General features: G+C 61.7%; 1 protein-coding gene across 1 annotated transcript; it reads right to left on the bottom strand.

Moving 5' to 3' along the window:
* Positions 1-1,695: 1,695 nt before the first annotated feature.
* Positions 1,696-25,064, bottom strand: ASPG (asparaginase). The gene is made up of 16 exons (XM_021713090.1): positions 25,025-25,064; positions 21,928-22,036; positions 21,016-21,127; positions 19,031-19,156; positions 17,200-17,283; positions 15,763-15,889; positions 11,274-11,386; positions 10,204-10,386; positions 9,906-10,019; positions 9,208-9,330; positions 7,832-7,927; positions 7,507-7,670; positions 5,026-5,112; positions 2,790-2,889; positions 2,345-2,425; positions 1,696-1,784 (listed from the first exon to the last, which is right to left on the bottom strand). The coding sequence occupies exons 1-16, from the start codon at positions 25,062-25,064 to the stop codon at positions 1,764-1,766; spliced, it is 1,680 nt and encodes a 559-aa protein (XP_021568765.1). The 3' UTR covers positions 1,696-1,763.
* Between the last annotated feature and the right edge of the window lie 1,862 nt (positions 25,065-26,926).

Below are 26,926 nucleotides of genomic sequence, written 5' to 3' on the forward strand. Positions count from 1 at the left end.
CTGTGGCTTTCACAATCTGGGGCTCCCAGGGCCTGGGGAGTGCAGGGTGGGGGGTGGTGTGAGCGACAGGCCCTGCCGGCCCCTTGGGAGCTGTGGCAGGGGAGGGGAGCTACCAGAAGGCTGTTGTGTGCAGGGCACCAAGGCCAGGGTGGGATCAGCTGAGGACCCTGGAGGTGGCCTCACGCCCCCTACCTCACAGGACAGTTGCCCCACCGCCTCCTCGATGCCCTCTGAGGGTGCCAGTCCTCCTGTGACTACCAGGCTCCTGGCTCCTGGCCCCCTGACCCCTCCCTGCCTGCACCCCCAGGGGGCCTCCATCAGGGTGTGGGGCACAGGCTTTGCCGGCCCTACCATGCTCGTGTGGCGTCACCCAGTTGTGTAAGGCCCAGGCACACCTGTGTCTGGGCGAGGCGGTGCCAGCCAGGCCTGGGAAGCAGGCTGAGGAGCCCTGGGTGCCTGTGCCATCTCTAGGGTCACGCTTTTGCCCAGTGTCTGCAGGGTGCATGCCCTCAGGCTGGGCCCCACCCTCTCAGCCCCCAGACAGACAGACTGGCAGACAGGAGTCCTCATGTGGTAGGTAGAGGGCCAGGAGGGAGGCAGCCCCCACACGCCTCACACCCTGCAAGGAGAGGCCAGCAACTGTTTGGGCCAGGGGGAGTCCCTGACCACCTCAGGCCAGTGCCCACATGCTGGGGCCTGTGCCCGGGCATGCCCTGCTCCGCTGAGCTGCTTAAAGTTTGGGCCCAGAACCAGCCAGGGGTCCAAACAGCCGATCTCAGCCCCAGCTGGGCCTTGAGCAAGTCCTGTGGCCGCCCTTGACCTCGAAGTGCCACAGGCCCAACTTTCCTGCCCACGGGCACACCTGCCCACAGGCATATTTGCCCATGGCCGGGCCCACCTACGTTGGCACAGCCAGGGCCAGCACAGACCACCCTTCCCTGCCTCCCCTGGAGGGGGCCTGAGTGCCGAATCAGGGGCTCCAGGCTGAGCGGGGCCTGGAATAGAGCCTTCAAGGGGCTCATCGCCAGGCTGCAAAATCCCCCTTGATGTCCACGGGTTTCCTCAGCCCCTCTGGAGCCCTGGCCTGTCCCTGGCCTGTGATGGGGATGGGTAGGGGAAGACCGGGGTGATGGAAAACCAGACAGCAATCGGGAAGGGGCAGTCCAGAGAATTACATAGTCCAGGGAATCAAGCAGGGGCAGTGTGTGCGTCCAGATCGGGTGGTGGGCTGCCTAGAGCAGGTGGCTTCAAGCTCCCAAGTAGGAGTAGGATGTGAGGGGGTGGACAGAGGTTGTCTGGAGGAGGGAACAGCCTGAGGAATGCAGGGAGGGGGGAGGGGCAGCTGGAAAGGAGGGCAGTTTGCCTCCCCCACCCCCACCGCCATCCCCACCGGCGCCTGGCCTGGCTCACACACTCAGCAGCCTGAGGAAGGATTGGCTAAGTGTCCCTCTCACCCCCAGGGTGCTGCAGACATGGCCTTCTGCCCCAGAACCTGGAGTCTGATTGCCCACACGCATACCCACAGTCCCAGACAGACCCATTCAGAGCCAGGCTTTGGGGACCTGGGGAGGCAGCAGTCCCCAGAGCAACTTTATTGCCATTCTGCCCAATAAAGACCTTTGGGCTTTGCCTGAAACAGACAGGAAGCAGTCCCAGCAGTGGGGGTGCATCCCGGTGAGAGAGCCGGGGGCGGGGTGCCTGAGATTGCGCCAGCAGGTCCCAACAGGAAGGAATGGCTTGCACTACAGCTGGACAACTTCAAGTTAGACGCCAGGCAGCACTTCCTGAAAATATGAGGTCTCCCGAGAACACGTAGAGGCCCAGGTAGTGATAAAGGCAAGGCAGAGAGGCAAGCCCAGGCACCCTGTGTGTGGGGCCCAGCCCCAGGGCCTGGGCCAACCCAGCCAGCTTTGAGACTACATAGGAGGGCCAGACACCGGAGTGGGGAGTGGGGGCGACCCCTGGGGCCCAGCCTGGGAGGCAGGTGGAAGCACGCAGCCCCGTGGTCCCGGTGGGCTGGGCGTGCGGTGTAGGCATCTGGAGCCCTCCATGCTGGGGTCTGGCCCATCACGGGGCAGCCCACTAGACAGAATGAAGGAGGTCTGAGTCAGCCTTTCCTTCAGGAAGCTGTCGCTGCCTGCTCCCGTCTCCCTCTCACCCCCAGAAGCCACAGGAAAGGATCGGCTGGCCCAGGACTGGCTTTGACCCACCTCAGCCTCCCAGGGCTCCATCCCCAGAAACGGCACTTGGGGATACATTCCCCGAGCCAGGATCCAGCCACGGGGCTAGGAGCTCATAAGGGCCTGTGGAGAGGAGGTCAGTTCTGCCCAGGGCGGGAACTTACTGGGCCTGGGTCCTGGGCACTAACACTACCTTCAAGGCTCTGTAGGAGGGCCACCACGTCCAGGTTGCCAGCTGCCTCTGCCTGTGGGGGGCACAGGGGAGGGGCTGCCTCAGGGGCATTGGCCGGAAGCCTAGGCCAAACGACCCAGGTCCCCCAGGACACCCTCCCCTCCTCCTGCCCAGACACACAGGGTCCCAGGGGCTCTCCCTTCTCCTGGTCCCCACAGATCCCAGGGAAGGGGACAGCTGCCTGTGGTCCTGCACCAGGACAGCTCCCGGAGAAGGGGTCAGCTTGGTCTGGCACCAGGAGAGCCAGGCATTTTCTGCTCCTGGGAGATGGGCATTTGCGGGGTAGGCAGAGGCAGGGGGGCTTGTGGAACTGTCGGGGCAGCCTTCCTGAAGGTGGCAGCCTTCCAAGAGGGCGCCGGGGGGGTGGGGGCACTCACGACGTGCAGGGCGCTGTGCCCGTCATAGCCCGGCTGCCCCAGGTCGGCCCCCGCCTGCCACCACGCCTGCAGGCCTTCACTGTCTGCTCTGGATGCAAGCCTGGGGCAGGACGGAGGGAGGTTGTCAGGGCCTGCTGGACACCATTCATCTGGCCCCCTGTTCCCCCACCCCCTAGATGCCCTGGGCACTCTTACAAAGCCAGCCCCAAACAGCTGACCCAGCAGCAGCCCGCCCTGGGGCAGGAGTCACTGGGGGCCAGCAGGCGGCCTGGAGTCTGGTTTCACCCAGTGGGTGTGACTGTGACTCAGGTCAAGGGCGTGCACACGCGCGCACGCGCGCGCACACACACACACAGGCACACACACATGCACACATATACACACACCCCCCCCACCTGCTGAGTGCCCCTTGCCAGTTTCATATTTCACAACATCGCTCTCCTTGGGGCGGGGTCTGTGGAGGCGGAGAGGGAGACACAGGAGGTGCCAGGGGTAGGGGGTTGGTCCTGGATCCCAGCAGGCTGCACGGGGTGGGGTCCTGGCTGGGGGGCACTCTGGACCCACCTGCCCTGGAGAAGGGGTGTGGGGAGCACTTGTCTGGTCCTTACCGGGTCCCCATCACCCTGCCACCCCTCCCGGGAAGAGCCCAGCCCCCATCCTGAGAGGCCTCAGGACCCTCCAGGTGTGCTAGGAGGCATGTGGCCTGGGGGAGGGTCCACCCCTCCTCCAGAAGGCCCCCAGTGACTCTGCTTCTAAACAGGAAACAGCAGCAGCAGTCCCACTGTGGCAGTGGGTAATTTCAGGGGTGAATCACACTGGATAACTTCATGGGTCCCTCCTGGGCCCACCCCCATGCCCCCCACGAGGGCTGGCCTGGAGAGACAAGGCCCCGAGGAAGGCCCAGAGGGTCCCTCTCTCCCACACCTCAAGTCTAGCCAAGCAGCCCGGCTTGGCCAAGCCCCTTTCCAAGCAGAGTCCCAGAGGGGTCTAGTCCCATCTCCCATGTGATCTGACTGCTGCCTCAGTTTTCCCATCTGTCGGTGGAGCCAAGAAGGCCTTCTTGAGGTGTGGCCCTGGGTCAAGTCCCCCAGAAGTCCCTTCACAGCCAAGACCAGTGGGTGTGGGCAGTCCCCAAGGTTCAGCACAAGCCCCTCCCTCCTGTGCCCACCAGAACCCGCCTGGTGCCCCTAATCACTGGCAAGGGCAGGGACTGGACCAGAGAGCAACACGTATGTCTCCTGGACATTGAAGATCAGGACAGGAGTGGCTGAGACTGGGGCCAGGGGGATTTCCCACCTCCCCCATCCCCCATCCCCAGGCCAGGGGGCCTTGAGGATGCCAAGGCATGGGGATGGGGCAGGGGCCAGCTCTGGGTCCTCCCCAGATGGGTAGGCACCCCAGCCCACCCCTCCCCCCCAGGCCTGGGGCCCCTGGCTTACAGAGACACTGGCCCAGCCACTTGCAGCACAGTGGCCCCGGTCTTCCTCAGCCTCTGCCTCTGCTTCTCCCTTTTGGGTCTCTAGTGGTCTTGGAACCCGTCCCACCTGTAGGCAGCCCAGGCTAGGCACAGGAGGCGGCACCAAGTCTCGAGGCATAGGGTGGGGGAGGGGAAGGGGGCAATGATCCTGGCCACTGGGGGCAGAGCAGGGAGCTGAGCTCTGCAGCCCCAGCCTGCCCTCCACCGGGCCCCACCACACCCTCACCAGGAGCTTCCTTGTGCCTCAGTCTCCCCCAAAACAAAACGGTGGTCACTCTGGCAGCCATGAAGTCAGAAGGCACACTGGCCGGTGGCTGCTAGGAAGCCGGGTAGGTGGGTGCTGGGCCTGCAACCAGCTTATGTCAGGACAGGGGCCACGTGGGCACTCATCCCACTCGTGGACGTGAGGGACCTGGGGGACACCCTGCCAGGCAGTCAGCTCCCCTCCTCCCCGCCCACCCCCACCTTCCCAAATGCAGCTCCGGCTACAACCATGCCCAGCCCACTTCCCGGCCCCTCTCCCACTCACCCTCCGGCCCCTCCTCCAGCCCACCACACATGCATACACACACAAACGAACATGCATATCCACATACACATGCACACACACACCCTTGCTGGACTGTGCTGTCCACTGGGAATCCCCCCAAACATAGTCTGCGCAGACACTTCCTCCTGTCAGCCGAGCTGATGCACACAGAGTGCAGGATGGGCTCTCATTCCTCCGAGGCCCCCACACACGTTGCCCTGTCCCCTCACCTGCACAGCTCTGTCCCTGTGTCCTCCAGCTCCTGGGGGGACAGGCAGGCTCCGGCTGCCCGCAGCAGCCCAATGATGCCCCGATGCCTACCAAAGAAGGGGCACACTGACTATCGGCCCCGCCACAGGGACCAAGGCTTGTCCGTCCGAGACTCCACAGCCCTGGCTCCAGGCCAGGGCCGAACCCCCAACCCTCTGCCCAGGCCCAGGCGATGCCGCCATCTGAGTCCCACCACTTGTCCAGGGCCCCCTCCCAAGACACCTCGGGTGTGCAGGGGTCAGCTCTGAGGTGTTCTCTGCACTGGCTCCACGGTTGGAAGATGTGGGCCAGCCCCACACCAGGCCGATCAACCCCACTGCACCCCCAAGCACTGATCACAGATCACGAAGGGCCTTCTGGCCAGATTCAAGGCTTTGGGGACACAGAACCCATCAGGCCCAACAGCCCTTGGGGTAGGGTGGGATGAGGCCCTGGCAGACACATGGCAACTGTGGAGTCAGGCAGGCCAGGGGCCAGGGCTGGGGGCTGAGGGCAGTTTCCAGAGGCAGCATCACCCAAGCCAAGCCAATGAGCCGTCTGCTGGGGATAGGGCAGGGCAGGGGCAGGCTCCAGCAAGGCAGCCACACAGCTCAGTGCCATGGGGGTGACTGTGCCCCGCCCTTACGGCGCCATAAATCACAGTCACCCCACTCTTTAGCCACGGAGTGAGTGTGCCCCCAGGCCTCCCCGTACCCCTCAGCAGAGCTCCCCCGTGGTCCCAGGCAGGACCAGATGGGCAGCCCCAGGGAGCTTGGTGGGGAACAAGGCTGGGAGACCAGTTTGGGGTGTGCAGTGAGCCGGGAGGGAAGGGGGGCATGCCTGTGTGAGCTCATCTCAGCGCGACCCACCCACGCCCAAGGCCGCCCAGGCTGGAGTCTCCAGCCCAGAGCACCCTAGCCTGGGTGCCAGGGCACACCTACAGCCTCTCACCCACCCATCCACCCACCAGGCCCATTCTGAGACACCCTCAACACTCCGAGGAGCCTAGAAAGAACACCCTCCTCCTAATGCCCCCTTCTCAAAGTGCTATGCACCCACTCTAGGGCTCCCTTTTGGGGAGGGGACCCAGGACTAGCCACATCAGTATGGTGAGCTAGGGCTGCGACACTCCTGGGGTCACTCCATGGGACTCGTCAGCAGCCCCCCAAAATAACTCAGGGCAGGACAGCCCTGAGACACCCCTGAGGAATAGCCAGGTCTCAAGCTGCTAGGCCTGGGGCAGGAAGGCGGTGCTTCATGGGAATGTGAGGCCCCCAGAAGGGGCACAGGGCCTGCCCGCCCTCATGGCCACCTCTCCCACCCCCTCGGAGTTCTGACTGTCATTCATGCAGGCCAGGCCTGACCCTGGGAGAGATGCAGGAAGTGGGTATGTGATGGCCCCATTTCCAGGCCGGGCCTCCCAAGGGAAAGGAGACACCCACCCTCAGGAGAAGACACTCGGCCCAACCTTGTTGCTCCAGCCTCAGTGGCTGACGGCCCAGGCCCTGCACCCACCTGGGTCACTCCAGGGAGAGGGTCCGGGGCTGGGGCTGGGAGGTGGGAAGGCAAAGTCTGCTGGGTCCCGGGTCAGGGTCTCCAGCTCCCTTGGGTGGCCACCCAATTACAGGTCTTTTTCTTCAACAGGACTCCTCACAGGCCACCCCTACAAGGGGAAATGCACAAGCACACACACAAGCACACTCGTGCCCGGGTCAGGTGGGGAAACTGAGGCTCAGGGTGCAGAAGCCCAGGAAGAAGCCTACAGGTACCCCATCCTATGGCCCTGGCCACAGGACCGGTGGTCCCGCTGCCTCTCTGCCCAGTGACCAGTGTCTCCCAACCCTTTTTGAAGGTGACCAGTCCTCTTACGCCCACCACATACATGTGCCCCACCTTGGCTGGCCCAGGGTCTTTGGGTCTCCACCTTGGCAAGGCAGACCTACACACACACACACACACACACACACACACACACACACACACACACACACACACACACACACACACCTGCCCAGGCTGGGCCCTGCCTTTGAGAACCCAGAGCACATTGGCTGGGGCTGGGTGGGGACCCTGAAACCACACAACCCCAGGCCTGCCTCATCCCCAGCCCAGCCCCACAGGGAGCATCAAAGTCCCCTCATGCTCTGTCCCTGGCACCTTTCTTTTCTGGAAACTCAGTTCTGGTGTCTTACCGGGCCCACTCAACTCAACCTAGAGGTCATCTTCTTCACAAACTACCCCTGGCCACCCTGCCCAGAGCCAGGCCACTCTCTCCAGTCCTGTTCACATTCATATGGCTGCTGCTCCCACCTGGGACCCAGGCCAGGAAGGCATGGCTCTAGGAGCCAGGTGTCCTCAGCTTCTCTCATTTCTGCCCAGGGAAGGCATGGGACCATAGGAAATCGCCATCTCTGTGCCCAGCCTGCCCAAGGAGACTCTGTGCAGCCTGCGGCTCCTCCTACCTGCCCTTCACTGCCAGCAGCAGTGGGCTGAGGCCATCCTGGTCCCGGGTGTTCACATCCACACCTCTCTGCAACAGCATGGTGACCGCCCCAGCATGGCCCCCCCGGGCAGCCGCATGCAATGGGGTTTGACCGTTAAAGTTATCCAGGTTCAGGTCACTGCCCTGGGATGAGGAAAGGGCATGTGACCCCCTGAGGTAGGCCACAGGGAAGGTGCACCCCGAAACCAGGGTGAGGCCCTGCCAGCTGGCAGGGCTGAGAGGCTGTCCTGCCCATGAGAGCCCTGGCATGGCCAGGGCTGGACCCTGAGGGTGGGGCAGCTCACCAGCTCTATAAGCAACCGCAGAGCCTCCAGGTCACCAATGTGGGCCGCAGCACAGGCCAGGCTGGGCATCAGGGCGTCCCGCATAGCATCGGCCTCCTGGGTGGGGAGTGACAACACCCTGGGACCCAGGCCTCCCTCTGGGGTCTTCAGCGCCCCTCAGGAGAATGAGTGGGCTGCCACACCCCCATGCTGCATGAACCCTGCCATCGCCCACACGGGCGGCTGTTGGTCCCATGGCATGGGGAGCTCAAATATCACTACCCTACCCAGAGGCCACATTAGACCCCAACTCCCGGGAGCAAAGGCCAGGACACAATGACACCATCTGGTCCTGTCCTCACCAACTGTGTGATCAGGGCCTGCCACCCGCCCTCCAAGGTTCATTTCCTCATCTGTCTCCACTGTTGTTGGGGACAGAGTCTAAGCCACCTGTTGCAAGGCACGTGGGAAGGAGGCGGGCCCCCTGCCCTGGAAAGGAGGGCCCCTCACCACATGGCTGCAGGCTCCCAGATCAGCCACCAGCACTCAGGTGTCCAGGGTCTCCCCAGGACGCCAGAAGGCCAGGCTTCCAGGAGAGGCCCCAGAGGTGCCACCAAGCCCAGCACACACGGCCCGGCCTGGTCACAAGGCTGCTCCACCAACACTCCCAGAGCACTGAGGTCCACACAGTTGCCCTAATAACAGGCCACACAGGTCAGTCTCTTTCATCTGGTCATCACCCGCCCCAGCAAGTGGCAGTTACCACCCCCGCACCGAGGCATGTGAGGCCTGCAGCAGACCTCGAGACAGCACTGGGAAGCAATGCTCTTGCCTGCCTGGGCCCCATGCCGGGCCTCAATGCTTGGCCCAGAGGCCAAAGGGGCATGTGGTGGGGTGCAGGGAGGTCCCCGCCACCCTGTGGAACACAGACCTTGAAGCAGGTCCCCAGCTGCCCACTCCGTCCTAGATCTGGACACCTCAATTGCAAGGGGATATGTTCAGAGGCTGGACCACGACTGGGTGCAGGTGTGGGGCCTGGAACCTCCAGAGCCTGGGATACCCCTGAACAAGCCTCCTCCCTTCACCCTCTGGCATCCTGGACTAAGGACAGTGCTCCATCAGAAAGCAGCGGCCCACTGCGTGCCCACCATCTTCACGCCGACAAGATTCCACAACGTCACTCTGGCCCTTCCCGCCACTGTCCCAGGGATCCTATATGTCCTTGCGCTGTGGACCCCAAGCCTTCCTCCCGGGCCTGGAACCCAGGCCGCACCTGGCTATTTTCAGCTTATTAGGCTGGCAGGGCCTCACACCTGTGTGTCCCAGGAGGACAGAGGGGGTGCGTGGCCCCAGCCTGCCATGCAGGCCCCCGCACCACCCATCTGCACTGCCATTACCTGACTGCCACTCAGACTGAGGAGCCCTGTGACCCCACGTCCCAGCATGCTGTCCTGCAGCGAGGGCCGGTGCTCGGCCACCACAGGTGGCGTCATCTCCCCCCGAAGGTCCTTGGCCAGCAGCTGGGGAAGAGAACACTGAGGGCATAGGTTCTGCCAGGGCCAGAGGAGCAGCCCCGACCAGCTTTGAGGGGCCAGGCTCCCCTAGGCATGGAGTAAGGGCCTGCCTGGAACGTGGCTTGTGTGTACCATTCCTCAGGCTGGAGTATGTGATGGCAGCCGGGACCCCGCACAAGGCCAAACTTGCTCTCCAGCCCCACCAGCTCAGGGTCTCCAGAGACCCCAATAGCCTCTGCCCAGCCCCAGGGGCTGGCAGCCTTAAGGCCTGGGACTGCTGTGTTTGAGCCACCGTGGGAAGGCTGGAAGCAGAGGAGGGTGTCCTGAGGACAGCTGGGGGAACCTCGCCTGGCGCCGGGACCCAAGTCTCTCCCAGAAGGTGCCGCATGGTGGGCCTGGGCTTGGGGTTGGAGAAGGGTTGGGGGGGAGCCTGGGCCCCAGATCCAGCCTTCCCCTCGCCCCATGGGGAGCCCCACATCCCTCCTCTTCCCATCAAGGCACTGGACTGGGCCCCCGACTTCTCCTGGTCACTCCAGGTGTGCACACGTGAGTGCTGCCCATGGCCGGAGCAGCACACGCACCTCCTTCCTAGCGTCCAGGCTCAGTCCTGGCCGGCCCAGCACGTACGCCAGTTTGGCCAGGGCAGCCTCTGATGTCATGTCGAAGCCTGAGATGATGCCGGCCTCCGCCATGGCCTGCAAAGACAAGGCGCACGGGCAGGAAAGGGCAGCTAACCGGGGGTCCAGCCTGGGGTAACCCCACTCCCCTCAGAACGTCTCTCCCACCCACCCCCCAGCGAGTGGGGTACAAGTCAGAGCCTGGCTCCTTCTGTACCCCTGGGCCGTCACCTTCTCCCAGCCTCGGTTTCCCCACCCTTACCATGCCAGCTGCGTAGTCCAAGGTCACAGATCCCTGCAGGCAGTGGGTGCAGTTGATGATGACCAGGCCGCGCTCAGCGGCTGCCCGAAACTCCTGCAGCAGGTCGGGCTTGGTGGGCCCGTTCCCTGAGCCGAAGGTCTCCAGGACCACACCTTTCAGGGGAGGCTGCAGGAAGGCCCGGACCTACAGGGGAGTGGGGTAGGGGGAGTGCCGGAAGAGGAGGGCCTCAGTTTCCTGCTCCAAAGTCGGAACCACCCAGGCTTGCCCTGTGCCTTCCACTGCCGTCCGGAGGGGAGGGGCCCCAAGCCAGATGCTGTGGGCACCTCTCCTGCCCAAGGCTGCGCAGGACACAGGGGCACACTTAGGGCTGTGGGCTGTTTCCACCATGCTCTCCAGCAGGATGCCCCATCTGCAGGGCTTGATGCCTGATGTAGCATGACAGGACACCGTGGAGACCCATCAGGGGAGCTGGAAGGGCAGCAGCCGGGCAGCTCTACCCATGGCAGGGGGTGCTCTGAGTGATCAGCCTGTGGGGAAGGGACGCTGCCGCAGAAACACATGAGGAGCCCACACCCCGAGAGGCTGTCGTCCTCCACCCAGGCGACAGAGGACAGGGCCTTGAGCCTCGTCAGAGAAGCAGGACAGAGGCAGCCACCCACCGACAGCTGGTGGCTGAGGGGCTGATGGCAGGAAGCAGATGGAGGGTGGCCCGAAAGCAGTGACAGGAGTCCTGGGACCACTCCCCGTTGGCCCCGGAGGACTGCTGGGACACAGCACTATGTCCACCAGAGTCACACAGACAAGCCGTGTCGCAAATGAGGCCACAGGGTTCCGACAGTAGGGGAGGAACACATCCCAGGGCCCTTCACGCAAGCCAGGGGCAGCCTCGGGGGGTGTTCTCTGGGCCTGAGCTTGGGACAGGCCTGGGGGTCAGAAGCAGAAGTGCTGCCAACAGGGCCACACTGTGGACGCCCTAATTCCATGTGGGGTCTACGCCAGTCAGGTAGGGCACTGGGGAGAACACAGGGGCACGCAGTGCTGCAGGGTCAGGGTAGTTAGGTGATGCCTACCAGTGCAGCGGGGATCCCAGGGTAGAGACGCAGCAGGCCCACGTCGCGCTCCATGTCGCTGTGCACCACCAGCCCCTCCTGCCCGCCAACCTTCCGCACCAGCTGTCTGTTGACTGTGAGGATGACAGGGAAAGGCTGAGCATCCAGGTTCAGTCCTGGCCGGCCCAGCACATTTGCCAGTTTGGCCAGAGTGACCTCTGATGTAATGTCAAAGCCTGAGATGATGACACGTCAGAGGGACCCCAACCCGGCCCTCCAGCCTTTTAAGCAGGCCGCCTCCCTCAGCCTCCTGCCCTGCCTCCCCTCCCAGAGGCTCATGCTGGCCCGGGCCAAGCCCTGAGCACACACAGGGCCGGGGAGAAGGCACTCAAGGTACAGGAGGGAGACTGAGGCCGAGCAGTGGGTGACACACTGGCTAGGGTGACAGGCCCCGGGGGAAGCTGGGCTGGCTAGGTGAGGAGGACCCCATAGAGACAGAGGTCTGGCTGGGTCCTGGGGGCTGCATGGAGTGTGTACAGGGCAGGGTGAAGGCTTGAAGGCCTCAGGTGTGCCCAGGTGGGGACCCCAAGCTATCGCTGCACTAGGTCCCAAGAGAGGCCAGGCAGCATCTTCTGACCAGCCAGTCACGTCTGTCCCCTGCTAGACACCTACAGTGCCACTGCCCATCGAGTCAGTGAGTGAAGGAATGAATGAGTCTTCTGGACCCCTCACCTCTGGAGAAAGAAAGCCTCCCTCTAATTCACCCTCAAATCCTAGAGACCTCACCTGTGCCCATCACCCCTCCCCATGCCCAGGGTGCATGATAGTGGCACTGCAGGCTCTGGAGAGTGGAGGGGGCAGACATCTGAGATGATGCCCCTTGAATGCAGCACACGAGAAGTTCACCAGGGGCCACCCATGGTCTGAAGGCTGCTGCTCTCCAGTACCCAAACCCCCAGGGGTCTCCTGGCCTCCCCGCCTCCATGGATGGGGACAGGGGACTGACACCACAAGCCTGGCCTCTCAACCAGCAGGGGCCAGCCTCGAGGGAAGAGTCCCTTCCCTCGGACCCTCCACATAGGACAGCCTGTGCACAACGTCACCACCGCAGTGCACAACATCAGAGTCGGTCCAGGCAGCAAGCACCCTGCAGTCCAGGGAAACCGAGGCCCGGAGAGGGGGAACACAGACGAGAACCAAGGCCCAGGACCTGGTAGGGTTCCTCCTCCCAGCCCTGCCTCCCACCCCCTGCAACAGCTCCCTGTGGATGTAAGCCCAAGTGTCTCCTGCTACTTCTACCCTTGCTACTTCTACCACTGTCATTTCCAGAAGGACATTTCTGACACTGGAGTCGAGCTGAAGGGGGTAGGAAGTGTGGGGGCCCTGGGGGAGAAGAGGGAGGGGGCAAGGCTCCCACCTCCACCAGAGGTCGCAGCACCAATCAGCTCCCACGCAGTGGCAGCACAAGCTGTCCTTCAACTGAGGGACATGTGTCTCAGCTGGGCAAGCAGATAAGGTGTTGGGGGGGCAGGCTGCTGCCACCACCAAAGAGTTACGGCCGCAGAGGGACACTACACAGAGACAAAGGGGCCTGCGGTCAGCCTCTCACCTCCTGAGGTCTGTGGAGGCAACTCCTTGGAACCCTGGGTCCTTCCTGCCCGAGTCTGTTGGAGGGCAGGGGAATGGCTGTCCCCACACCCAGAGGCAGGGAGAGAGGAGGGATGGTGGCACCGTGACAGGCAAGGCCCTCACTCAGTTCCTGAACAGCCCCGGCAAAAGGGACCGTGGCCCCCTTGTTCCACAGATCAGAAGCCCAGCACGGAGCTGCAGTGTGGCATCTGTGGCCCAAAGCCCAACATGGCCGAGCCCAGGCACTCTGGCATGTCTGGGAGAGAGGTGGCTTCTCCCAGTGCACAGAGGAAGGCACTGAGACCCTGCATGGGGTGACCTGGTGTAAGGCCCAGAGACGATGAGTAACTGGTGTGAGGTCCCAGAGTCAGGTAGCAGTGTCCCCTTCCCCGCCTTCTGTAGGGTGGGCCAGGGCTTAGCACAGAGGTGAGGGGCAGGAGGGGCTGAGGGTGAGAACATGGATTTCCTGGGGGCCCAATGTGGATGGCATGTGCCTCGGACACACAGGACAGCAGGGCCCCACCACTCCTGCCTGGGCACCCAGCAGACTGTCCCAGCGGCCTCCTGTGTACCCAGCCCACTGTGACTCCGTGGCCAGCCCAGTCCCACACCTTCCCAGAGGATAAGTAAAACTCCCAGTGTTCCCAGCTGACTATGGAAGGGTAGCTGCCCAACCTGGGCCTCTCTCAGCCCCTGAGGCTCCCTCCCTAGGGGTCTAGCAGCCACACCCTGGGCAGGGTGTGGAGTTTCTCAAAACCTGTGCCAGAACCGGCCTGGCAGCCTGACATCAGCAGGGCAGGCAAGACCTCGGGTTCCCACACACCCACACACATGGGAAACGCACTCCGGGACCATGGGCCAGGGGCAGGGGCAGCCTCTCCCTCAAGGTCAGCCTCAGCACTGTGCCCGGGAGCTGCCCGAACTCAGCATGTCCTGCATTACTTGGCCTGGCCAGACTTGGTGCATGGCACTGGCAGAGTCCCTAGAATCCAGAGTGAAATCCTCTGTGCCCTGCAGGGGGTGGGTTCCACCCACTGGCAGAAGTTCCACTCCCGAGCCCCAGATAAGGTGTGACTCAGTCTCCACAGGGGAGCCAGACCTTCGGGGCGGCCGCCCACACCACCACGCTGCTCCTTCTTCCTGGGTGGGAGGGGCCGAGGGCCACCACCCAACCCTGGCAGGCAAGACAGGGCACCACAGCACCAGCTCCTGGGCCACCTCCTCCAAAATGCCTTCCAGACTGATTCCAGCCCTCTGTGGACCCCTGCCTGGCCCCTGAGACCAGGTGTGCTACTGACACACGGAGGTGTCTTGGGCTGTCCACTCCCTGGAAGGTTCTTGAGTGAACAGCAGGGGTAGAGAGTTGCAGGGTGACAGCCTCAGAATTATAGTCAAGGTTCAGGCTGAGTCAACACCTCCCTGTGTGACCCTGCCCTTCTCTGCCTCAGTTTCCCACCTGTGGAAGCAGGACTTCTGTGGTTTCTTCCTGTTCTGTCTGGCTGAAGGGCTGAGGGGCAGCCTGGACTCCTGCCTTGGGATCCAAAGGTGCTGGGGCTTTTGGAATTTCCATGGACAGCCCCAGCCCCTCCTGCCCCCCTCTTCGGCAGGTGTGCCAGGAAGGTCCCTGCCCTGCCGGCCACATCCCAGGCCCCCTCTCTCCAGTACCTTGAGTCCAGGGAAACTTCCAGAAAGCCCTGCCCCAGGAGGTCAAGGCCCAGCTGCTCACAGCCCACCCCTCTCTCTGGAGGGATCTGGTCCTTCTTAAAAGACCTGAGGAGCTGGCCTCTCCCAGCCCCCAGGGACACCCCAGGTCTGCCCACCAGCTCTGCCACAGCCCAGGCCCAGACAGAGGTGTGGCATGGGTGAGGGGGCATCCCTGCCTTCCAAAGGGCTGGGGTGCTGCCATCATGCGGTCAAACGGGAACAGCTGCTCTGGTTCTGGAAGACAGCCTCACCCCACCACACGTGGGGAGCCCAGCCCCAGGCGAGGCATCACAACCCCAAAACGCCCCCAAAGGAAGGCCAGTGCCTCCTCCGACCGGGTCCCCAGGGACAGGACCCTGCAGTCAGGGGGATGAGGACAGGGAACCAGGTTGCCCTGGGCTACAAACCAGCCCCAGGATGCCCCCTCAGTAAGAAATGGTTGAGACTCAGGTCTGGCCCTGAAATACCAGGGCCGGGGACCAAAAGGCCTCAGAATCCCACTCACAGGAGAAGAGGGCAGATGTTCCTGCCTGCCCCCAGGAAGGGGTTGCTGGGTGCCAGGGGAGTCAGAAGGGCTGGCCATGCCCACCATGAACCTAGAGGGGCAGGGACTGGGGAGAGGCTGAGGAACAGCCCAGAGTCCAGGAAGGAGGGCTGCCTTAGGAGGGGGCCTTCAGGTGGAGACACAGTGGCCCTGGGAGCTGCCCTGAGCCCTGCAGGAGGCCAGGGCACCACTCTCTAGGCAAGGTCAAGGCCAGGCTTCCCCAGGGGAAAGTCTCAGGATTCAGGGTAGGTTCCAGCCACAGAGGACAGAGAGATTCCCCTAAAACTCCCAGGTCCCAGGGAGCACCGCGGTGTGTGTGTGGCAGAGCCAGACAGTCACTGAGAGGAGTTCCTGGGCATGGGGCTAGGGTGGGACACACAAGCGGCAGATCCCTCAAACTTCCCCTCCCAATCTCCAGCTCCAGCCTGCAGGGACCCCCAGTTCCGCAGCCACACAGCCCCTCCCTCCCCCCCGTGTGTGGCCTGCCGGCTTCTCCTCTGACCAGGGCAGAACCGAGCAGGGGCAAGACAGGACCGCGAGCCATGCTCTCTCCGGTTCAGGGAACGCCCGCCCTGTGGAAGCCCAGGTGCCTCTCCCAGCAACAGCCCCCACGAGGCTCTGGTGCAGGCTCACTTGTGATATCAGCACCCACGGTGGCCAGAGGTGGCAGGTTGGGGGAGCAGAAAGCCGCGAACCTCCGTGCGTCCACCTTGGTGGTTCGATTGCCTCGAAACAGCTGATTCTGGAAGAACAGGCAGACCTGCGGGATGGGAGGGGCATGGCTCAGGGCCAGGGCTGGCCTGTCCTGGACCCCTTCTTCCCCACCCCCAGACCCAAGGGGAGGCTGGACTGTCACCTACCTGCCACAGGTGAGACCCTCCCAGTAGCAGGTCCCGCGGATGGCCGCTGCCCTCAGACACCCTCCTGCTTGGCCACCCACCCATGGGCAGACCCAAGCCTACAGGAGTCTGGGACACTAGGGCACAGGGCGTGCAGGGGGCTGGCTGCAGGAAGGGCTTCACATGCCCCTCCCTCTCCGCCCCTGCTTCTCAGGGCCCCCTGGTGAGTTCAGCCCCAAGGTGCTGAGCGAGGTGACTCCAGGGACCCCTCCCTAGGGCGAGTCCCTGCAGGACCCTGCTCAGAAGTGGGGGGAGGCAGTCTCTGCCCCCCAGTCTCTGAGCTGCTCGAGATATGTTCCCCTGGAGAGAAGCAGATGTGACCTGGGCAGTGGAATGGGGACAGAAAACACTGCCTTTGGTCAAGCCCCTTCTCAGGTGTGGCGCCTGCCTGCCCCGGAGGAAGACACTGAAGACAGAAACACTCCTACTTCTGCCCCTGCCCGAGTGAGGTGACAGGCAACATTTGTAAATATCTTGCTGTGATGCCACGTGACACAGGGAAACACATGAGAGAGGAGAAAATAACTTCAAAGCTATGTTGGCTTGAGCCCAGGAGTTCAAGACCAGTCTGGGCAACATAGCAAGATTTCATCTCTACAAAAAAAAATATTTTAAATTAGCTGGTCACAGTGGTTCACACCTATAATCCCTGCACTTTGGAAGGCCAAGGCAGAAGGATTGCTTGAGCCCAGGAGTTCCAGACCAGCCTGGGCAACACAGCAAGACTTCATCTCTACCAAAAAACAAAATTAGCTGGGCATGATGGCATGCACTTGCAGTCCCAGCTACTCGAGAGACTGAGGTAGAAGGATCACCCAAGCCCAGGAATTCAAGGCTGCAGTGAGCTGTGACCGTGCCATTACACTCCAGTCTGGGCAACAGAGTGAGATCCTGACTCAGAAAAATGTGTGTGTGTGTGTGTGTGTGTGTGTGTGTGTGTGTGTGTGTGTGTGTGTGTGTTAGATGCAACCCATTTCATGGAAACTTACATACGTGTCTATAATATAAACACACAGAATACAAAATCTGGAAGAAAGCGCAACAAGTTGCTAACAGTGACATCTAGGGAGTGAGTTTGGGGGTGACTGTTTCCTTCTGCTTGGGAGCACACAGGCTCCGGCCCCCATCATCTGACCCTCTAACCCTGCCCCCGCCACACAGCAGCTAGTACCTCAGGGATCACGTACTGGCCTGCCATAAGCAGTGCTCCCAGCAGGTTCTCGCGGCCATCGCTCCATAGGGCATGGATGGACACCTGGGGAAGACCAGGAGCGGCACTGAGACCCAGGAAGCTTGGGAGGGCCAGTCAGTCTCCAGGCAAACCCCTCGGGAGTCTGGGACACAGAATGGCCAGGGCAGGCTGGGGCTTGTGGGGAACGGCATGGAGTTGGGGGTTTTGGGGGGACAGGGCCACTCTGAGGAGCCGGGGTGCCAGGCCATGTCCAAGGCCACCAATAACATCTGTCCCTGCCAATGATGCCAGCCTGGGCCTGGGGACTTGACCTGCCCGCCTGCCCCCTCTGCAGGCCTGAGTGTCCAGGCTGCGAGCTGGGGGCCAGCCAGGCCCCACACTGGGAGGAACAGGACCCCTAGGGGCCCAGCCCAGCTCCCCGGCCCTAAGGGCGCTGCACTACCTCGGCAAAACTGTGGGCCACACAGAGGGTGGGCCTGCTGTGATGGAAAGAACTTCCTAAGCTATGCCTGGGCACAGTCCAGCTGTCCCTTGATGACCTGTCCTGTGTCTACCATGGGGGCAGCACCCCAAGGACGACTGAGCAGTGTGTCCCAGGAGATGCAGACAAGTGGGCCTGTCATGGGGTGTGCAGAGGCCAAGACCCTCAGAAGGAGCTGGCGGGCAGTGGTCAGCAAAGGGATTCCTAGGGAAAAAGTCCTGGCCTGGGGAAGCCTACAGTGCACTGCTGTAGGTAAGCCCCTGGCCTGAGCCTCAGTTTCTCCATGGGCATAACAGGGATAAGAAAGCTTCACCACAGGCCAGTGGGAGGGTTAGCAGGACATGCGTGTGAACGTTCCTGGGTCCCACAGCACCCACGGCATGCCCCTTGTCGCCAGGAGAGGCCGGCAGGAGTCCCACTTCCCTGGAGCCCAGGAGGGTCTGGGAAGAGGCAGGTCCTCCTGAGCCTGTCCATCCTACACAAGCCCCAACACGGGAGGTGGCGTGTGCCAGGGTGACAAGAGCGGGAGGCTCCACTGCCAGCAGGTATGTGCAGCAGGCCCAGGCCTTCTCTGAGTGGGGCCATCGCACCGGAAGAACCTGTGGGGGACGGGGGAGATGGGCAGGGTAGACAGCCGGGGCACGCTGAGCCACCTCCCTGAATGGCACTGGCAGATCTGGCAAGAGGGCGTCCCTAGAGCTGCACCAAGTTCTGTTCAGAGGGACACAGTTACCAGTTTCCCATGCAAGACCTTGCCCCTGCGGCTTCTGGGCTTTGCTCTTATGAAGCCACCTGCAGGCAACAGGGACCCCAAACCAGCCTCCAGTGGGCCCTGCAGGGGGTCCAGCAGTTTTCCAGAACATTCCACGGCCTCTGCTCGGGGGATGTGTGCTGGGTGAGGGAGAGACAGGGGCCTCAGGAGCCAGGCTCCCTGAGGACAGCCTAGTGGGAATAACAGTGGGAGGACTGACAAGAGGGACAAAGGTGGGGGAATGACTAGAGCCTTCTCGGGCACCTGCTCTGACAGCAACTACCATGCAGAGCCTTAGGCCGCACAGTGGGCGGCAGACGTGAGGTCCATGGTAGAGGGTAGGCGGAAATGAAGCTTCGTGCTGATGGGGGTGAGCTGGGCTGGGCTCTGGGTGCTCCCAGGGCCTCACAGCTGTGCAAGGCACGGCCCCTGTTCGCAGGTGGTCGGGGCTGGCACCCTGGCCCCACAGACCCAGCAGGAGCACCCTTGGGAACGGGTGGGTGGAGCCAGAAGCGGGGGTCCCACCTCAGCCCCCAACAGCACTGACTTGCCCTGCAGATCCCCCGTCTGGGGGTTACCTGGGCACCCGTGAGGATGACGGTCTTCTGCAGGTTTTCCAGCACGAAAGAGAGCACAGAGGCGGCGAAGGCCATGGTGTCGGTGCCATGAATGACCACAAAGCCATGGTACTGCTCGTAGTGTCTCTGTGGGAGGGCAAGTGGTCAGGGCAGGAGCCGGCGGGTGGAAAGGGCACAGATGCACAGGGAGGGCCTGGGAAGGCACCGCAGGACTCTGCCCTGCAGGTCCGGAAGGCCCTCTCTGGAAGGCGAGCCCCGGCCTGGAGTCTCAGGACCCCTGTGCTCCTCTCGCCCTCCAGGACGACTTCCCTGACCACTCGGCTGAGCCCATAACACTAGGGACATCCAGAGCCTCTGGACACTCCCTGGGGACAGGAATGGTCCCCCCCAGCCACCCCAGACAGGCCATGCCCAGCAAGGGGCCATGCCGGAACTCAGCCGATGCTCTGGAGAGTCTCTCAGTGAGGTCCGCGCCTCAGGGACAGCAGGGCGCAGTGGAAGTGAGGAACCTCGCCGTCCAGTGGGGGGTCAGGCATAGACAGAATGGATGGGCAGCGGGACACCTGAGGGGTCAAGGCACAGTCGCTTCCTAGAGCAACAGGCGATCTGGTAGGCTGCATGGAAGCCCATCCGGGCAGACAGGCAGGCACAGATGGGCAGGAGTGAGGCTGGCCTCTGGCCACCCACAGGGCTGCTGGCCCAGGCTGTGGCTGCTAGGGGCCAGAGTTCCAAGAGCCAGGGGCCCCACACCAAGCACAGACCTCCCCAAGCGGGCCTTCCCAGGTGGCCCATCAAAAGACCAAGCTGGGTGAGTCGGGAACAGCCAAGGAGCCGAGGATGCCACGGCAGGGCAGGGCGCCCTCTGCTGTCCACTTGCGGCAGGGAGGCTGGGCCAGGTGGCCACGGTGAGGCTGTACGTGGTGGGGTGGTGGGATGGCAGGACACCCTCGTGGGCCTCCGCAAAGGGGTCAGGCCTGGTTCCGCGGGCGCTGACAGGCACAAACGGGGGGAGGAGCCTGCCCTGGACCACCACTGTCCCAGGCAGCTGGGGTGGGGGGCAGGCCAAGGAAGCTGTTCTCCCCTGAGGCAGGAGACAAGGTGGGACTGCTCTCCCCACTGGCTGCCAGGAAGGGGGAGTTCAAGTGATTCCACTCAGGGGAGCACGGGGCTCTTAGCAGAAGAGGTGAGAACGGGGACTAGAGGGGGTGGGAGGTCCCCCCACCCAGAGGAGGCAGCTGGGTCATAGAGAGCACCACAGTGAAGGTGGGGATTGGGGGAAGAGAGAAGAAAAACCGATGGGTGAGAGGGAGGGTGTGGCTGGGGGGAAGGGGGTTCTGGCTGAGGGTGAGCACCGGATGCTGTAAACCAAGAGACCCTGCCAGGGGTTCAGTGGTTCTAAATCCACGATGACCACAACTGGGGAGGGGATTGGCAGAGGGGGATGGTCAGAGGGACACGGACCAGGCACGTGGAGCTTGTCAACCTTGAGGTAGCACTGCACACCACGCCCCCGAAACTAACTGGGACAAGCCAATTGCGTGAACAAACCAAGAGGGCTGTCCACACTGTTTCCTCATCATAGAATGGACGTGGCCCTCAGTGCCCACCCTCTGCTTGCATGGAGGAAAAGGCCTCACAGCCTTGCCCCTGAGGTGAAATGTTCCCGGGTCTTAGGCTGGGCATGGCTGCTCCACTGCAGACCTGGTGGCTCCTGACCTGCTGAGTGTTTTTGCAGGCCGCACCACCCAGCCCCCAGCCCCGCCCTGGCTCCCCAACCCTGCCTTCCAGTCCCGCCCATACCTCCCAGCCCCGCCCATATTTCCCAGTCACGCCCACACCCATTAGCCCCACCCCAAGCCCCGCCCACACCCCAGCCCCGCCCATGCCCTCCAGTCCCGCCCTCCAGCCCCGCCCATGTGCCACAGCCCCGCCCACAGTCTCCAGGCCCGCCCTCCGGCCCCGCCCACACCCCACAGCCCTGCTACCTCTATGGTCTGGGCGATCTGAACCCACTCAGTGATGGTCATGTCGCTGGAGTCGAAGAGGGGCTGGCACTCCAGCACCCTGTAGATGACCCTCTGGCCGGGGCTGGCGGGGCTGCAGGAGGCAGAACGGCAGACTCCCACTCTGCCCCCCCTTGCTCCGAAGCCCCCTGAGCCGCTCTGCTTCCCTCTGGCCCCGCTAGGGTCCCTGCACTAGTGGCCGTCTATCCTGGACTCTGAATGTAGCAAGTTCTCAGCACCTCGGGTACAGGGCCCGGCCTCCTTTCCACCTGGAGTCCCCAAGGACTAGGATTTGGGTTCCCAAGAAGAGTGAGGATGTGGGCCAGGACAGGCTGTCCCAGAGCAGAGCCATCTTCGCAGTTCTGAGAGGGAGGCTGAGACCAGCCCATGACCAGCCAGGGGACACCTCTGGAAGGAGGCTCGCTTGCAGGGAGGCCGGCCACCACAAGGGCGACTCCCAGCTCAGTCCCCAGCTGTGAGGGGCACCAGGGATAGACCCAAGAAATGGAGGAAACTGCACGCTGGTGGGAGGTAAGCCACCTGGGCAGCTGGCCGCTCGTGATGGGCACAGTCCCTAGACCTGGGTACCCTCATCAGCCTTGCTGAGCCAGCCCGGGCTCAGGGGGCCGGGGAAGAGGATGGGGGGGAAAGAGAAGCAGGCACGTGTGCAGCCGCAGGCCTTGCCCTCTTCCTGGGCCCTGTGAGGCTCAGGCTCTTGTGGACTGTGGGTCACTCCTAAAGCCCCGGGAAAGTGAGTGATGTTAGACACAGGCTAATGCACGTGGCTCTCGTGGGCTGGGCCGGCAATGTGCAGTCTCAGGACCTGTGCCCCCACCCCCACTCCAGACAGCAGGGTCATCCCCTGCCCAGGACCCCAGAGGAGCCCACACTCACGGCAGCACCAGGACGTCCTCAGGCAGACCGCAGTCCCGGGCGTGCTCCTCGTCATGAAACATGGGCAGCGTCCTCAGGACAGCAGCCAGACCCCTGCTGGGGACAAGCACTGCAGAAGAGTCCAGGTGGAGTGCAGGGTCAGAGCTGGCAGCCTCACCCCTTCCTCCCTCGATGGGGGCCAAACCCCGGCAGGGGCAGGGCTGCAGGACCAGGCTGGCCAGGTGGAGCTCCAGCCCTTATGGAGGCCGGAGGCCAGAAGGAAAGCCTACAGCTGCCGCTGAGACCCCTGGGAGGAGGGGCAGCTGTCCTGTGATGGGAAGTCATGGCTTCCTGCCTTGGAGCCAAAGTCGGCCACTCGTTCTACACCCAAATGCCCCCAGGAGCTCTGCCCAGGTCTACGGCCACTTGTCCCAGGGCCTGTCTCTGCTTGCACCCCATCTTCAAATAAGTTAACCCTCCTGACCCAGGTTCGCAGGGGCCCTGGCCATCTCCAGCTTGTCTCACAACTCAGCCACATGCATCCACCCCCTAGAACACTCACAGATGCACTGCTGGCTCTGCCTGAAAGTCCTTCTACGCTGCCCTCACTTTTCACCTGGCAGGTGCTTCAACTTGGGGCCACCTCCAGGAAACCTTCCACCTCCAGGAAGCCCTCCCAGATGCCCAGGCCATAATGCTGTTCCCTCATGCTCCTTCACTGACCCCCAAGCTCCCAGAGGACATGACCTGTGCATGATTCACCCAGGGTCCAGCCCAGGTCTACGGCCCCAGCAGAACCAGAGGGCCTGGCACACAGCAGCTGCCCAGACAGGTTGCCCCATCCCCCACAGTTCTGCCACCTGCCTGCAGCCTCTGCATCTCGGAAGCACACATCTAAGGAGGCAATCTGCAGAAGTGGTGCCCCATCCTAAGGAAACCCTGAAAGGTCACAGGTGTGTTTCCTGAAAAACAAACAACCCTCAGCAAAGGATCCCAGAAAAAGCTGGATCCAGGTTCTGGCTTCTGCCCCCACGCTGCTCCCTGCTGGCTCTGTGACCTTGGGCAGGTCAGCCGACCTCTCTGGGCACATTTGCCCCTCACCATGGTTCTGTTGAGCATCTCCCACATGCCTGGGCATCGGGGCAGAGCAGTGAGAACAGGGTCCCTGTGAGAGAAGCAGCCTGGCATGGACTCGTCGCGGCCTTCACCCCTGGATCCATTTCCTGAGCTTTGTAACACACCACCCCAGTTCAGTGGCTGAGAACAGCATCCCTCGCGATCTCCGGGTTCCGCAAGGGGAAAGCCCTGCTCGGGTGTCAGCAGGGCTGCACTCCTCACTGCAGGCTCCCATGAGGTCGGCAGAATCCAACTCTGTGCGGTGTTCCGGTGGGGTCCCTGCTTCCTCTGTCAGTGGGGTGGGGGGGTCATTCTCAGCTTCTGGAGGCCTGTGGCCCTTCATCTTCAAAGCCCACCTCTCTCTGCTGCATGTTTCAGGCTTCCTCTTCTGCAGCCAGCCAAGAAAGTTCTCCACTCGTAAGCACTTGTGAATTGACTCGTTAAAAAGTCGTGTGGCCGGGTTTGGGGTCTCAGCCTGTAATTTCAGCACTTTGGAAGGCCAAGGCAAGTGCCTTGCCTGAGCCCGCAGGTTCGAGACCCACCCGGGCAACTTGGTGAGACCTCGTCTCTACAATAAATCAAAAAAATTTAGCCGGGCGTAGTAGCACAAACCTATAGTTCCAGCTACTTGGAAGGCTAAGACAGAAGGATCACGGGAGCCCAGCAGGTCGAGGCTGCGGTGGCCAGGAGCATGCCATTGCACTCCAGTCTGGGCGACAGAGTGAGATTCCAACTCAAAAAAAAGTTGTATGGCCAGGCTCAGGAGCTCAGCCTGTAATCCCAGCACTTTGGGAGGCCAAGGCGAGTGGATTGTCTGAACCGTGGGTTCAAAGCCAGCCCAGGCAACTTGGAGAGACCTCATCTCTACAATAAAATAAAATTTCAAAATTAGCCGGGTGTGGTAGCCCACGCCTGTAGTTCCAGCTACTTGGAAGGCTAAGGCGGAAGGATTGCCAGAGTCCAGCAGGTTGACACTGGGGTGGTCGTGAGTGTGCCACTGCACTCCAGCCTGGGTAACGGAGTGAGACTCCAACTCAAAAAAAAAAAAAAGTTGTGTATTTATTCTTACATGTTTAAACGTCAGTCACCTCCAAAGTACTCTCCGTTTGATGCAATACACCCATCAAGATACTTTTCCACTGCTCAAAACAGTTTTTGAGCTCATCAACTTGGATGCCTTTGAGTGCTTCTGCCATTTTTTTGTTTCACTTCTTCCATCCACATCTGCAAAATGTTTCCCTTTGAGGACTTTTTTTATCCAGGGAAACAAAAAAAAAAGTTGCTCAGGGAGAGATCAGATGAGTAGGGAAGGTGGGGACTGGGGGCATGCTGTTTTGGGTCAATAGCTGCTGAACACGCCGCACAGTGTGGGCAGGTGCACTCGTAGATCACCCATCATGAAATGGGCAAACATACGTTTTGAAAGACTTCCCCCAAAAATAATCCCCTGAAGCCGAGCACAGCCTCTCACAGTGATACCAGCTGGTCCACTGATGCCGATGGGTTCCTAGAACACTTACCTAGCAGGGGAAGCCTGTACTACAAGGAGACCTGCCCTCCAAAAGATAATTCCAGATTTTGGGGGGTTGCCTCTCATGCACTGGGCCCATCCAGATAACCCAGGGTCACCTCCATCTCAGAGGCAGCAACTTTAATCTCCTCTGCAGAGTTCCTTTGCCATGTGAGGCCACACACTCACAGGTTCTGGGACGAGGACGTGGACGTCTCTGGGGTCTATGATTCCCCTGCCCACACAGGGTTTGAGGGCGGGCAGTGGAGAGAGGAGGAGCCTCCATCTCTGGGTCCACACAGAGGACCACAGGCCGGGGGGTCAGCTTGTGTGAGCCTCCACCCAGAGCCCACCTCCAAGCCCCCGTCTCAGATCCGCTTCCTCCTTTGTAAATTACTGTTCGTTACTCTCTCCAGCAAGGAGGTGTGGCTAGCTGGCCACGGGAGCCACAGAAAGCCATGGGTGAGGAGCTCCCAGGTCTGCTGGTCTCACCCGTGAGGATGCTTGAGCCAGGCTCCCGCACAGCCCCCATCGCCCCTTCCTCAGTCCATCCTTCCCCCACTCCAACCTCACTATTACAGCGTGACCCCTCACCCTTCTGTTCTTGCCACTAAATGGAAACCTGCCCACACCACCCATTTCCTCAGGGTCGGCCACGCAGCACAAAGCCTTCAGCCCTCGGCCCACCCCTCCAGGACCCAGCAAGCCCCCATGTTCCTCCCGGCCCATCCTCCGCTGCAGCGACTCCCGCCCGCCTGCAACTCCCAGGCAGCAACTCCCAGGCTGCGTCTGGCTCTTCTCTCTTCACTTCCTGCTGCCGCAAAACAAATTAACCCCAAACTCTGCGAATTCAAACACCGCCCCCATCCCACCAGAGGAGAGTCCCTCACTCCCCATCGTCACCCACCACAGCTCCACACACTCATTCCCCGGCCCCGCTGGCACCGGCCTGTGGAGGTTTGTGGCACGTTCCGCCCCTCCCCAGGCCTTGCCCCTAGCCCCCCAGAGCCTCACGGATGTCAGTGGGAGGAGCGGACACCGTAGTTGGTTGAGTGCAGCTGCTTGTGAAAGCACCACGCCACCGGGGCCCAGTTCCCAGACAGGGAACCCAAATTCCGGCATGCTTGCCTGTGCGTCTGACCTCGGAGATGCTGAGGTGCCACCAGAACACGGATCTGCCTCCACGGAGGTCTGGACCTGCCAGCCCTGTGTGCCTCAAGACCGACCACACTTCAGACCCTGGGCATTCAGGGGTTTCAGAAGCTACCAGGGTCACCCAGCGCTGGCGGCCAAGTATCCCCACCCTGTTGTATGTGCGGTGGGCTGAAAAACAGGCCCCCAAAGATGCCCATGTCCCAATCCCAGGGGCTGTGGATGCTGCCTTATATGGTCAAATCTTTGCAGAGGTGATCATGTTAAGGATTCTGAGATGGGGAAATGACTCTGGATTATCTGGGTGGGCCCTAAATGCCATCATCTCGTGTGTCCTTAGATGAGGGAGGCCGGGTGAGGGCATTAGATGCACAGAGAAGACCGTGTGACAGGGTGGCAGAGACATTCAGAGTGGCTGGACTGGAAAACTCGAGTGATACAGCCACGAGTCACGGAACACAGCAGCCACCAAACGGTGGAAGAGGCAAGGAAAGCTCCTCCCCAGAGCCTGAGGAGGGAGCACAGCCCTGGGACATCTCGGTCCAGCCCAGTGAAACAGACCTAGGCACTGGCCTCCAGAACTGAGTAAATTCCTGTCGTTTTAAGCCTGCTGACTCCTGTGGGACAAACAGCCTCCAGGGATGTTCCATGAGGCGGGGAGGTAGGAAGCAGCCCAGTCAGATGAGGATACAGCCCCTGCTGTCCCTGCCTGGGGGGGGGGGGTAGCACAGGCGACACCAGCCCAAAGAAGAAACGAAATTCTCCTCATACCCCATTCTGTGTGCAAAATTCTGCCAACATGTCACCACGAGGAAAACATAGAAAATGTGCCCACAAAAAACAGTGGGGATAAGCTAGGGAGGAAGGTCAGGAAATTCACTAACAAAACTATTTTCCTGGCTTTCTAAAATGTGTGATTTGTTGTGGTTTTTTTTGTTTGTTTGTTTGTTTTGAGTCAGAGTCTCACTTCGCCCAGGCTGAAGTCCAGTGGCATGCACACGGCTACCGCAACCTTGACCAGTTGGGCTTAAGGCAATCTTTCCACCTCAGCCTTCCAAGTAGCTGGAACTACAAGCACACGCCACCATGCCCAGCTAATTTTTTTATTTATTGTAGAGATGAGGTCTCACCATGTTGCCCAGGATGGTCTCTAACCCATGGGCTCAGGCAATCTTCCCACCTCAGCTTCCAAAGTGCTGGAATTACAGGCATGAGCCACTGCCGCGTTCTACCTGGGGCCTC

The sequence above is a fragment of the Carlito syrichta genome, unplaced genomic scaffold (assembly GCF_000164805.1).
Source record: "Carlito syrichta isolate Samal-C Ts95f unplaced genomic scaffold, Tarsius_syrichta-2.0.1 Scaffold91575, whole genome shotgun sequence".
Lineage (NCBI taxonomy): Eukaryota > Metazoa > Chordata > Mammalia > Primates > Tarsiidae > Carlito > Carlito syrichta.